Below are 14,941 nucleotides of genomic sequence, written 5' to 3' on the forward strand. Positions count from 1 at the left end.
AAAATATAAAAACAAAAACATAATTTTCTCATACCGCCTGACCCGTTTCATGCATAAATCATGTCTGGTCGAAAGTCTACAAAAACCAACCTTGGGCGTTCTAACTACAGCAACAGCGTTATCTACGAATAGCATATCCACGTTCTGCCCTCGCACTGTAAACTCGTTACGCTTCTTCAAGGTCCCATAGTCGCGTTCTACCCAACCTCCTCGTGCCCAGACCCCAGTTGTTGACGCGGCGTGAAAGGAGTAGGATTGCGTTGGGGTGGCGGGATGGCTGGCATGTGTGAGCTAGCGATCAGACCCCGTGTTGTACTCGATGTGTTTTGTGTTTATGCTGCTTTAATCCAAACAATTGTGTACGCCATCTTCATCATTTGATATATTGCGAAAACATATTTCGGAAATAGGGCATTCAAATTACAAGGATAACTGGGTATTTTTCTATCGCCCTTTAGTTGTTTTCCGTTGCCAAGAACAATACCTGAGAAAACATACCGTATTTAGATAAAAAGCAAAACGCTGTCCAGATTGTTGTGTTTGTAGAGCCGTATGAATGTTCAATCACCCTATGATTTGAGCGCATGAGGTTACATAAGACATCCCGTGACATCCTTACCCCCAACGTTCAAGATCTCTCTTCCGTGTTGCACATCAGTTGGCAGTAGCCGGATGTATGATCGACTACGGCAACCCACTTACCAGTACTCCAACTATTCTTGTTTGCAAGTCTGGGTGACTGTTACGAGCACTTCTATAATTAAGTTATTCAGTGCATATTGAGAACAATGTTATGAAAAAAGAAACTGGTTACTAGTTTACTTACGCCGTGCAACTGTGTATTAGCTGTAGAACATTAAAAAAATCCTAGTCTTTTAATTAACTATCACTATGATCTGATTTGTTTACTTTTGTTTCGCGTTGACATTTGACTATTAATAAATTAGCTTTCCAGTCACCTGGCGTTAAACCAACTCATATATTCAACTAATTCTTAATATACCACTGGATACGTGAATGAATGCACAAATATGAGATGAGAATGATAAAATGTCGACAGACGAGAGGGGAAAACAAAAAGAGGACGGGTCTCCGTCTTAATGCATGAGTGAGTACCGATATACTTCACTGATGATTGCTTCATCCAGGTAGCCAAAGAAAAAGAAACAAAAACGCAAAATATCCTACAACAGGATTCATTTTCTATGTAGATTATCTCTCATTTTTTGGGGCTGACTTCTTTTTCAGTGTGAATAGACAGTGTCGGACCATTTACAAACGATAAACACATTAATTAATCCATTATGGAGTGAGGGCTTTCATCTCAGAGGAATAGAATCATTTGGTATATCCAGAATGGAATTTATATAAGACATGTTTCTGAACAGTTTAATAGAAGAAAAGAGAGTTTTTCTTTAAATTTATAGAAACATTTTCAGCCATACCGAATGTACTTATAACTTACTAAGCATGTCACATACCTGAAAAGGTCGACGTTGAATCCGAGTACAGACAGTTCACTCTGTTGGGAATCTATAATTAAGAAAACGCCTTTCCGAAAAAAAAAAAAACAATATTGGATGTTTCTGATATCTGGAATGCTCATGATTTGTGAACTAACAAAAATATTTGCATACGGTAGATTTCGAAAGAAATTTGCATCTCTCTCATTGCCGTTCAGAAAGCCCACTGAGGAAGTAGACAATAGAATTCCAGACATTGACTTTCCTTGACCCTACCCTCAGCCTTTAGGTAGGGTGGTGGAGAGAGAGGAGAGAGGGGGGATAGTGCTAATCTAAATTGATCTTAAGGCAACAGGTGAGTTGCTTAGCTTTGCATAAGTTTTACTGAAAAATTATACATATATATATATTATATATATATATATATATATATATATATATATATATATATGTATATATATAAGCAATGAGGGAGACCTCAGTTCGACCCCCGGGGCGACTGTCGGAAATTATATATATATATATATATATATATATATATATATATATATATATATATATATATATATATATATAATATTTCCAGTGATCGTATTTACTTAAAATGTATTTGAAATTATATTCGTGACTTGTTATTATTGTCAAAATATTTAATTTTCAAATATTATTTTGCGTGTTTCTTTTAATTGTGTGCACATTATCATGAAAAATGTGTTTAAAGAATAGAAAAAAGTCTTGCATACTGGCAACTGACTTAGGCAAAACAAAACAATCCACATGAGTAAGAAAAACAACAGAAACAGTATTCCATGATCACCAACGACGCACGTGGATATGAATGAATAAGCAAATATCTTAATCTCCCTGGAAAATACTTTATAGTCGTTGCAATCTTTGGAAAAGACGATTTGAGTGGATGGATGAGTTTGCTTTGCCGAGTGATGGAAGCAAGCGTTTTCATTTAGGCAATGATGATTTCCATCAAATACCACTGGAAGTCATAGATGATCGACGTGACGTCATTGCGACCACTTCCGACTTTGAGCGACTCTTCAGCTGGAACTTATGACCCTTCGAAGTGGGGCCGACGTTCTTCAAACTGCACTTCGTGAAATGTCCATTCGGACCAAATACAGATACCTCCTAGCCGCGTGAGTATTCCCTTGCCATTTCACTTACATTTTCTAATCCAGTGATTTCTTTTCCAGCCTTACTGATCTCAACGTAGTGCTACAACACTTCTATGCTAGGTCGGCATTGACCGACCAGTATTCGGTTTCAGATTATAGATAACAAGCCCGATTTTTTTTTTTTTTTTTTTTTTTATGCTGTGGTCGGTATTGAGTGATTTTTTCCCCCATCTCCTCCCCACCCCACCCCCCGGATTCATTGTTCGTCAACCAATATGAGGGTAGATTTGACAAATTCTGGCAAAACCAAGAACTAAAATACGATTATAAAGCAAAGGTCCACCACAAGCTACCACAAAGTGTAAATGTGGATCTGGAGTCACAGGCGTAAGCCTCTTCCAGGATGTCTTCTATGTGTTTCCTCACCACCTCAACCCAGCATCCTACAACCTCATCTTCTTCAACCTATTCTCTCACAGTCTCCCTCTAACATCAACCATACACACAACCGCTCAATGATGATTTAGGAGATAGGAGCATACCTGCTTCTCAAATTCCATTTTTTCTTATATGAAGAGACCCTACTAATCTTCATTATTGTATTTTTTCGAACATAAAACTTAGATACGGCCTTGGCCTATACCTTGTTCCCAAAATCTGTTTGTTCATTTATTCATTTAGCTATTTATTTATTCATTTATTTGTTTATTCATTTATCTATTTGTTTATTTCTTGGTCACTGCCCATTGGCATATCTTACAACATGCCAATGCTCACCTATCGTAAAATGAGAAACTATGTTTACTAAATAACAATTAAAAACACTTTGTTACACGGTTGATATTACAAGGATTTAATTGAAATAAAATTAAACCACTTTACCCTTTACTTATACGCTCATTATTTTTCTTCAAACCATATTCCCAAGTACTCAAGCTTGCATAATGCTGTGTTAAAAAAACAGGGTTTGGAAGAAAGTCTGTACCCCAATCTGCAACTGTATCATCCTTTGCAGACATTGTTCTGGCCAAAGACGGATGATGTAGTCATCCAAGGAAGAGTAGGAGGAGGAGGAGGAGGAGGAGGTGTCTCAGAATTTATTGGGTTCATCTGCTTCCTCCCATCGTGCCAATTCCATCCTCTCCACTTTCCTCTTTCCTTTTACTCTTATGCTTGGATTCCTTCTCATATGCCTAGACCATAGTCTTTTAGTTTTATCCATCTATTAATTATTATCATTATTACTAATATTACTATCATCACTATCATTATCATTATTGTTATTCTCATTCTTATTATTATAAACCCGCTGTACTATTTTTATTTTTTTCCACCACATGAACAGTCTTTCCGTGTTACAATGTGTTGCAGTGGCAAACTATGACCACAGATGATTTTGGTCCAAAACTAGGTTGGATGAAATATATATATATATATATATATATATATATATATATATATATATATATATATATATATATATATATATATTATACATATATATATATATGTATATATATACATATATATACAATTATATATATACACATATATATATGTATATATATATACATATATATATACATGTATATGTATATATACATATATATATACATATTATATATATATATATATATATATATATATATGTGTGTGTGTGTGTGTGTGTGTGTGTGTGTGTGTGTGTGTGTGTGTGTGTGTGTGTGTAGTTGATAAATGTAAATCTGTTCACTGAGACCCATTTAGTGTTACACACTCTCACACACACACACACACACACACACACACACACACACACACATATATATATATATATATATATATATATATATATATATATATGTAGTTGATAATGTAAATATTTTCACTGGGACCCATTCAGTGTTATACATACGCATATATATATATATATATATATATATATATATATATATATATATACATATCCATATCCATATACATATACATATACATATACATATACAGATATATACCAGAGGCTCTTTTCCCCCTTACACGGAAGGTAGCCACAAAGAAAAAGGCATAGAAACCACTCCCACCCATTCTATCCCCTAAATACTCCACTCCCCTCTACCCTTTTCCTCCCTCTCATCTTGGCACCTCCAGAATGACGGGTCATCCCTGCATCATGTCCACTGCCCTGGGTCAGCAGTGTCGCAAGAAACAGCACATCCACAGCAAGGCCGCTGCATACATATGTATATATATATATATATATATATATATATATATATATATATATATATATATATATATTCAGATATAGATATATAGACTAATTTGCAGAACTAAGGTGTTTCTTCGACCGAATCTTAGACATATGAACTGAATCCACGGTTGTCGATTTTCCTTTTTTCTGCGTTTAAATCAACTCCCTGACAGCTCGAATCCATCATCTCCCGCCTGGTTAGTGAATATTTCTTCAATTAAAATCATATCACAATGCAGTGCGTTTGTTCCGATTAATGACGTAGGAATCAAGTGTAAAGGAAAGGAAAAAGAAAAAAATATATAATCATGATGGGCACGACAACTGGTTGTGATGTGTTTTATAAGAAATAGAAAACGGCCGACCACTGCCGTCTCCATTTCTTCTTCCCTTCCCTCACTCCCCACCAACCCCACACGCGCAAACATGCCATCCCCCCTCCCTCTCCCACCGCTCTCTGATGGAAATGTGTTTGGAAAACAAAGTTTTTATCTAGGCAACACCCAGACTCTAAAACTCAGAAATAATAATAAATGTCCTCATTAGTTACAGAGACTGAATATAATAAAATAGGCAAAGCAGCCCCCATTTTCATCCCTACTCCCATTCTTCCATCTGATTCGTCCTCCCTCACTCCGATCTACCTCTAACACGCCTCCCACATTCTCCATTCACACTTTAGTTCCAATCTCTATTAATCAATCAAAACGCCATACGACCTACTTGTTGCGGCGCCAGGATAAGGATGGTCCTTGACTGGTCCACTAGCAGGCTCGTGCACTAGCGGACAAACAAATCTGACCCACGTACAAGAACTATTTACTACTTCATCTAATTTTATTTACAATATTTATTTTAAGATATTTTTTCTATTAACAAAATTGTACTAACAACAACGTAAAAACGTATTTGCACATTTATGGTAAGGTATGGGTTACATTTGGTTGTCCATAAGTCAAATTTTATTTTTAACTCTTACGATCTATACTTTAGATCTGGCTGCCGCCAATTGATTTTATTCTGCCTTGTTGTGGGAAAGGCTTGCTTCCATCTCGATTAACCTTTTCACTATTATTTACACTTAATGCATTACATGTACATACATTCATATATGTATATATATATATATATATACATATATATATATGTATATATGTGTGTGTATGTGTGTGTGTGTGTGTAGTAAGAAAAATGTACACCAGACAGTGTGTAAGGTTTATTACCCGACGTTTCAGCCCTAGTCCTAGGACCGTTCTCAGGGGTGTCGTTTTTTTTTTTTTTTTTTTTTTTTTTATAATGTCACCCAAGTTCTGCAATAAACCCTGAAGAATAAAATAATATCGTCTCCTATGACGTCTTGTCTCAGAGTCTGATTCCAGTAACTGGTGACGTCACCAATGTTGTCAGACCAAATTATCTTACGTGCGAATGTGATCCTATTCAACATTGTGAAGAAACTGAAAGTCGTACCTTGGGTTGCTCTACCATGCAAAGCGTCATAGTTCTTACTGGTAGTCATTCAGTCCTCTATGTTGTTTCAAACCTGAACACAAGATGAGATTTCAACTGTCACCACAACGCAGAAAAAGAAGTTTAGAGAAAGACAAAAAAATCCAACCTACATCTTAGTTTAGACATCTCATTCTTCTCGCACCCATGGCCATGTCACCCTATGTATGCTTCCACGCTCTCCTCCCTCTTTATCGTTGATCCCCCCTCACCCCCATCTCCCACTCGTGGTCTTTGTAACCTAACACCCGTGGCCAGCATCTCCTTCTCCTCCACCTACTCCTCCTACTCTTGCTGCTTCTCCTTCTCCTCCTCCTCCTCCTCCTCCTCCTCCTCCTCCTCCTTCCACCTACGTCGTTCCAGCTACTCCAGTCTTCCGGCATCTTTACCAAAACCACCCTCTTCCCTTACCCCTTTCCGCATCTTACATAAAACAGCTGTTTTTTCTGCAAGTCTTGGGCCGTCCCAAACCCTTACCAACGGTCCTCGCCCCCACCCTGACGTCTGCAACATTCTCCCGTCTCCCACCGGCATCTTTATTAACCTCCAGCTATTTTTATGAATGCTCTCCCTTCCTCCATGCCTCTGTGAACAGTAGCCACCTCTTCGTGACTTGGGGAGGGCTTCAAAGGTCACGTAAACTCAGGGTTTAATGATTTATGTGAATGAGTGGCTTATCGTATCCGCCAACGCTCAAGCACTCACTCGGAGGGCTGTCCCGAGTGACGTCATGTCGCTTGGCAAAGCTCCCGCCGGAAAACGACGCGCTGGCTGAGTCGGGGTTTGCAACCTATATAACCAGCATGCAGATATCCTGTACCCATTGATGTCGGATTGCTCCAAAAAGCGGCAGGAATGAAGGGATGTTATTTTGATTATTGATATTATTATTGTAATTATCAATATTATCATTATTACTACTATTATTATCGTTATTTTTACTAGTATTATTATTATTACCATTAATATATTATCAATCCCATTATTCTCATTTTATGTAATGACCGGATTCAGGGTTGCACTGAGGATATTTAGTTCACTGAGTCCTCTGCAGGTGTTTTTCGGGTCTGACAGGAGAGGGAAGCCATAAGGTCTCCCACGCTCTTGTTGCTACGAACGAGGGCAGGAGGAAATATACCTTACCTTTACCGTCTTGTCAATGTCATGACGGGACGCCATGTTTGTTGATTCATGTTTGATTCTTCTGTTAAATGAATTATTTCTGGTACTGGCTGGGGCCATGTAGAGGACGCAATGAATAAATATGTAAATATGTAAATAAATGGATAATTGAATAAGCGGTGGAGAGGTCATGGAAAGAACGGCCTACGAACGTTTCTCTGTGCTGCTACATACTGACTCATTGCGACGGCAGGGCCGCGTCTGTTCCTGCGAAAGGTACACTTGATTGCAGCGATTTATTACGGCTCGCTAGGATGGCTCTCTTTCGTTGGTTCCCTCCACCTACTCCTTCCACTCCCACCCGGGACCCTTCAGCCTTACTGTACCGTGTGACATTTTCCTTTCTACCCTGACTGCCGTCATCCTATTCTATTCATCTCGGCGTCAACCTCCACACTTCGGCAGCGAAGAGGTTGTCCTCCCAGGACACATTTGTGCTCTCAAAGGAGGCGCCACGAGTTGATTTTATTACATAACTGAATGACGGGCGACCCCTCGCGGACGACCTCCACGGGTTGAACGAGTCAAGTCGTCCTCAGGAACTGCTGTGCCTTGTTGCACTGACCTTGACACGAGCGATGTGGCAGGAAACAGGGATGAACCCAGCTTTATCCACGAAGTGCTGAGACGGAAGGGGCATTCAGTGGGTTTTAACTGTGTATGGAAAATGTGTGTACCTTGTCTCGAATATCCCCGTCATAAGGGGAGAGAGCACAGTTTGCGTTTCCTAAGCTATATTCTAGATTGTTAGCTAGCTAAGCCAACTTATCACGAACGCAGTTTCGGTCTACGGCCTCTTATTGAGTAATGGAGACAATCCACGTTCACAGACTTCCTATATCCGCCACCCAGAGGACGTGCGTGTATATATATATATATATATATATATATATATATATATATATATGTATATATATATATATATTATATATATATATATATATATATATATATGCAAAATAACCACAGTCTGAAGATGTAATATACGAAAGTACTTTCTGTCTACAAGTTTCCTTTCTCCTTTGGTTATTTTGCATGTTTGTATCACGGTGATGTGATTGCTTGCATATATATATATATATATATATGTGTGTGTGTGTGTGTGTGTGTGTGTGTGTGTGTGTGTGTGTGTGTGTGTGTGTGTGTGTGTGTGTGTGTGTGTGTGTGTGTGTGTGCGCATTACACATAAAGGGGGTCCCAAAAATGTACTCACTCTTTGAAATGTTTCGTAACTTTCTCGAATCCATTGGTCCACGTTATCACCTGAGTCGAAAATGGTGATCATCCGATTGAACATTTGCGAACACGCAGGGGATTTGATTAGACTTTTCATTGAATTTCAAAGAGATGAGGAGCAGCGGAGAAATTATTTTCCCTAACGTCTGCCATTCAGGAACACTAGATGGAGGTTCCACGTGGTTTCTCAGGATTGTTTACAACAGACAAATTAATTTATTTACTTTTGTATAATAAAAAAAAAAAATTCTTCGTCGTTACATACCGCTGTTAGAAAAATAAAATCGAAAAAATTGTATCGTCAAGTGAACTCTTTTCGACCCCTACGATAAACAAACAAATGAAAACAAGTAAACAAATAAATAGAATTAACCCTGACGTGTGTTATCGAAGACAAGGTCCAACCCCTCACCCACCCCCGTACCCCCCTCCCTTCCCATTCCCTGGGTCCTTCGTCTTGGGTTACGTTGTTGAGTCGCGGCTTCGCGCGCTTTGCGTCCCTCTTTTCGTTTATCACTTCCATGTGGGGAGGTGACCCTGCCGCCTGCAACATGCCACCCTCCACTACTGCTCCGATTGCACGAAATTCAAGTGCGATCGAAGATGGCAGGCAGTTTCATGGTCCTCGTTTCCTTTTCATTCTGTATGATCTTTATGTATTCATTCATTATCTGATGATACTGGTCCCAGTCTTGAGAATAGTTTATAGAATCTTATCCAGATAAGTGTAAAATTACGCACTATAATTTCAAGTCATTTCAGAAAAATTTAACGAGAGTGGAAAGTTATATGAGTTATGGTTTAATATATATTATCGACCTTATATCGTCTAAGTATTAAATTTCTGCCTCAAAGAAAACAAATAAAATTGTCGGGCTGATAGCACGATCTTTTGACATCAAAAGTCCAATTATCATCAACCAAATATATTGATCACTACTCCACTAACATCTGGAATATGCTGTCTGTATTGTCGTCTAATTCAAATAACATTGACATACTGTAATGGAGAGCAGTGGTGATCAAGAAAACCGATACAAGATATCATGAATAAATGATGCGAAAACGGCCTAAAACTTTCCTAAGAAATAAAGGATAAAATAAAAGGAACTCTTAAAAACAGAATTGAGAGTATTTTCACCCAAACTAAAAACTATGACCTCAAGCTGGACGCAGATTTAACCAAGAAATGAGAAGAAACAACCACGTAATCCGGGAATGGAATAGTTTCTTACCACAGGAGCGATGGAGTCAAATACACACATCACGCTACATGCCGAAGCGAATAAGCATGGATGGATTGTTCATCTGTGCCTCTACCTCGTGGGCACAAAGGCCCAGGGGCGATGTCCAGCAGCTCTCAGTGACTGTCCAGGATATACTGATCTAAATTTGGCAGCTTCAAGACCGCAGTTAATCAACTCCTTTCGCAAGATGGTCATCTTACATCCCGTGGTCACTTCCTTAAATACGGTGACGCTGGATACGTGTGACCAACCGGTCTAGATCTTCGACGCGTGGCCTACGTCACCTAATTGAAGGGGTTGAAGGAGCAAGGGAGAGATCCTGACACCGGTCTTGGTGCTGGTGTCATTTTCCATGGTGTCCCTATTCAGCATTAAGTAATTCCATACTCGGTGACATACTTTACTGTCTTCATTATGGCTAACGAAGACAACGGGGTGGTAGGGGTGTGGCGAACAAGCCCCCACATGTGCTATTTCGGCTTATACCATCGCAGCTACAGCAGTTGGAGAAACCAGGAATTGGTAGACTGTGTAGAATTAGCTGGCCTTCGGCCTTGTAGTAATTGTGTGTAGGTTAAGTCCTTTGCACTCCTGTATTTCATGAATATGTATCCTCGTAGAAACACACTTCAGGCCTACGCCCGGCAACCCTGTGCCAGCCAGAGGTGGGCTACTTTTCGGTACTCAGAGAGAGTACTAAAGGGGGTGCCGGGGTAAGGTCGAGGTCAGTCCCTCTCTTGTACTTGTACCCAACAGAGTCCGACCCGAGCTCGCGGTCACCTTGTGGTTTAGGGCAGGGCCATGAGCCCTGCCCGCGTCGACCCAACCAGAATAAAACCAACGAAACTCACCCGAGTTTCCTTCACTCCTTCGGCACCTAAGTACAAGTGACATCACCGTATGTTACAGGGGCAGAGGGAGTTCCCACCGCCACAGTCTTAGTCACCATCATTGCGAAACTGTCCACAAGTATAGAAGAGCTGGTAGACTACTGTACTTCCCATAACAACAATCTTTTTCATAACGAGTGCGACAACGTGTCCGTCTGTTTGTTCATCTGTTCTGGAAGAACTTCGCCATTTCTCTCCGGATCTCAGCATGAAGGTCCACATGCATCCAGGAATAATGTCCGGGGAGATGAATATCCGGGTCCGGGTAGTATCTGTAGGGTGTGCACCCGGACAACGCCCGGTATTACGCAAGGTTATTCGCCTTCCCGACACGCGGTTCGGGTTCCGGTTTTTTAAGCCCCCACGCAACCCCCCACACCCACCCCCGCCGAGTTGCAATTCCTGATTCCACCCGGTGCGGTTTCTGATCCACTTCATTTACACTTTTGATTTTGTTTTTCACTTTTAATATATATATTTTTTTTTCATTTCTTTCTTTACTACGAGCCTTGGAAACGACTCCTGCCAAAATATTTTCTCTTGTCCACGTCAATGTGAAAACTATCTCGAAAAAAAAAAAATTCTCACCTGATGCCAAACTATTTTTATTACTTTGAAGAGCGTGCGATCCATTTGCAGGAGGATTGGGGCATCTTTGATATGAATAGATAAACAAATAAATGAACGAATAAAGTAATTAATCTATTTCTAACCCCATTTGAGTAACAAATACTACTAATCCCCATCACTCATTAACCTATAGGAAGAATAAACTGACCTGACGACATCAAGACAAAAATGATCGTATCAAGGTTGTAATAGAGGAACAAGTATGATGTAAGACAACACGCGAGCGCTCACGCACGCGCGCGCACACACACACACACACACACACACACACACACACACCAACGCGCGCGCCCGCACTTCTCGAGAAATCTAACACCATTGCCGAGGGAGACAGAGTTCCACGGAAATAAATAGAATAGTCCGAGCGCTTCAGCCATATCAAAAGGAAAAGTGCCACCAGCCATGGAATAGTTTCACATGCCAGTGTTCACTAATTAATTGATAAAAAAGAAAGGTTATATTGTGCTACAACCTTAAGTCAAAATAAGAATAGGTCTGTTCTCCTCAGAAAGAAAAGAGAAGTCACAAATAACAGCGCTGAGTCGTCTTGACGGGAGTAACGATCTTGAACGTTCTTAAAGTTGCTTACATTAAATGTTCATGACGTCATCATTCTTAAACGTTCTTAACTTCCTTAACGCACTTGAACGTTTTGTAATTTTCATAAGGTGCCAAATGTTCTTAAATGGTCTTTCACGTTTTCAACCTTCTTTTGACAACATGTAGAACTTACCTCCTGGGTGCAAGGCTTCTTCATTCTGCAGTGCCATCTGACAATCACCGCTGCTTCTTGGACCAGCTGTCGTCTGTCTTCGGGAGGTCAGGGTGTTCACAGACTTCTGAAAATAATCGTGAAATTGAATCAAATCGTTTCGCGTCAGACAGTCAAGTAATTAGTGTGTCACGACCACACCCTATCCCACCCTTTCTACATGGTGACTAACTCTTATGTTCTTGTTCTCATGATCAACGGACAATTCTATTCAGTGAACTGGTAGATATGTTTTTTAGTCAAACAAGAAAATAATTAGATTTATCTTAATTTCATTTATATTTTTCTTTTTATCAAACCAGCTGTTATCCGCAAGGAAAGGTTAAGGTTAGGAAAACACCCACCCACCCACCCACACCCACACACGAGTGTGTGTGTGTGTGTGTATATATATATATATATATATATATATATATATATATATATATATATACATACACTAGCCATGAAGTCGCCCCCCGGGCTGACTTTTGACGGGCTCCTACGTAGAACAAATGGGCCTTCGGTCTTAAATGATAATCTAAAAAGAATAGAATAAGTAACACATTTAATTTGATCTGATTTAAAAGCATTGTAACAGATAGTTACTGTAATGCAACTTGATACACATTTTTTTTCTTGGGAGTAAGGACGTAAACATTCTTTGCACTTCTAACCCTAGTACATCCTACTTGAGAAAACCAGGGCTGTAGAAGGTGCAGTCCAAACAAACTTAGTGTTTGGTCATGAGCTTTGTTGATAGGCATTGCGAAACTAACTAGGAGCCGGGGATCCTTAGTAACCGGAGTTCATTATGAGCCGGGGTTCCTTGGGATCCGGAATTCCTTAGGAGCTGGGGTTCCTTAGGAGCCGGGGTTCCTTAAGAGTTGGGGTTCCTCAGGAGCCGGAGTTCCTTAGGAGCCAGGATTCCTTAGGAACCGGGATTCCTTAGGAGCTGGGGTTCCTTAGGAGCCGGAGTTCCTTAGCAACCGGAGTTCCTTAGGAGTCGGAATTCCTTAGGAGACGGGGTTCCTTAGGAGCCGGAATTCCTTACTCGTGGGGTTACTTAGGAGTCGGAGTTCCTTTGGAGACGGGGTTCCAAAGGAGCCGGTATTCCATAGAAGCTGGGGTTCCTTAGGAGCCGAAGTTCCTTAGGAGACGGGGTTCCGTAGAAACGGGGGATCCTTAGGAGCTGAGGTTCCTTAGGAGCCGGAGCTCCTTAAAAGCCGAAGTTCCTTAGCAGCTGGGGTTCCTTAGGAACCGGAGTTCCTTAGGACCCGGGCTTCCTTAGGAGCTGGAGTTCCTTAGGAGCCGGGGTTCCATAGGAGCCGGAGTTCCTTAGGAGCCGGAGTTCCTTAGCAACCGAAGCTCCTTAGGAGCCGGAATTCCTTAGGCTCTGGGGTTCCTTAGGGGCCGGAATTCCTTAGTCGCTGGGGTTACTTAGGAGCCGGAGTTCCTTTGGAGCCGGGGTTCCTTAGGAGCCGGAATTCCATAGGAGCTGGGGTTCCTTAGGAGCCGGAGTTCCATAGGACACGGGGTTCTTTAGCAACCGGGGTTCCTTAGGAGCCGGAGTTCCTTTGGAGCTGGGGTTCCTTAGGAGCCGGAGCTCCTTAGAAGCCGGAGTTCCTTAGGAGCTGGGGTTCCTTAGGAGCCGGAGTTCCTTAGGAGACGGGGTTCCTTAAGGGTAGGAGTTCCTTAGGAGATGGAGTTCTTCAGGAGCCGGGGTTCCTTAGGAGCCGGAGTTCCTATGGAGCCGGGGTTCCTAAGGAGCCGGTGTTCCTTAGTAGCCGGGTTTCCTTATGAGACGTAGTTCCTTAGGAGCCGGGGTTCCTTAGGAGCCGGAGTTCCTTAGGAATCGGAGTTTCTTAGGAGCCGGAGTTCCTTAGGAGCCGGAATTCCATAGAAGCTGGGGTTCCTTAGGAGCCGAAGTTCCATAGGAGACGGGGTTCCTTAGAAGCAGGGGTTCCTTGGGAGCCGGAGTTCTTTTGGAGCTAGGATTCCTTAGGAACCGGAGCTCCTTAGAAGCCGGAGTTCCTTAGGAGCCGGGGTTCCTTAGGGGCCGGAGTTTCTTAGTCGCTGGGGTTCCTTAGGAGCCGGAATTCCTTAGAAGCCGGGGTTCCTTAGGCACCGGAGTTCCTTTGGAGCCGGGGTTCCCTAGGAGCCGGAGTTCCTTAGGAGCCGGGGTTCTTTAGGAGCAGGGGTTCCTTAGTCGCTGGGGTTCCTTAGGAGCCGGGATTCCTTAGAAGCCGGGGTTCCTTAATAGCCGGAGTTCCTTAGGAGCCGGAGTTCTTTAGGAGCTGGGGTTCCTTAGGAGCTGGGGTTCCTTAGGAGCCGGGATTCCTTAGGAGTCGGGGTTCCTTAGTAGCCGGGGTTCCTTAGGAGCCGGAGTTCTTTAGGAGCCGGAGTTCTTTAGGAGTTGGGGTTCCTCTGGAGCCGAAGTTCCTTGGGAGCCAGGGTTCCTTAGGAACCGGGATTCCTTAGGAGCTGGGGTTCCTTATGAGCCAGTGTTCCTTATGGGTCGGTGTTCCTTAGAAGCCAGAGTTCCTTTGGAACCTGAGTTCCTTAGGAGCCGGAGTTCCTTAGGAGTCGGGGTTCCTTAGGAGCCGGGGTTCCTTAGGAGCTGGGATTCCTTAGGAGTCAGAGTTCCTTAGAAACCGGAGTTCCTTATAAGCC

At 41.7% G+C, this 14,941-nt stretch overlaps 1 protein-coding gene across 6 annotated transcripts in view; it reads left to right on the forward strand.

The window, feature by feature from the left end:
- Positions 1-234: 234 nt before the first annotated feature.
- Positions 235-14,941, forward strand: part of LOC143018606 (uronyl 2-sulfotransferase homolog pip-like) — a 163,845-nt gene continuing 149,138 nt past the window's right edge. The window contains exons 1-2 of one of the 6 annotated variants that reach the window (XM_076174112.1): positions 235-286; positions 2,185-2,614. In XM_076174112.1, the coding sequence (XP_076030227.1) occupies positions 2,529-2,614 (86 nt within the window). In that variant the 5' untranslated portion in view covers positions 235-286; positions 2,185-2,528. Of the gene's footprint in view, positions 360-2,184; positions 2,615-14,941 lie in introns of all 6 variants that reach the window. The other 5 variants (XM_076174113.1, XM_076174117.1, XM_076174114.1 and 2 more) reach the window with 5 other exon arrangements.

The sequence above is a fragment of the Oratosquilla oratoria genome, chromosome 35, assembly GCF_046742065.1.
Source record: "Oratosquilla oratoria isolate Oo_2021 chromosome 35, ASM4674206v1, whole genome shotgun sequence".
Classification (NCBI taxonomy): Eukaryota; Metazoa; Arthropoda; class Malacostraca; order Stomatopoda; family Squillidae; genus Oratosquilla; species Oratosquilla oratoria.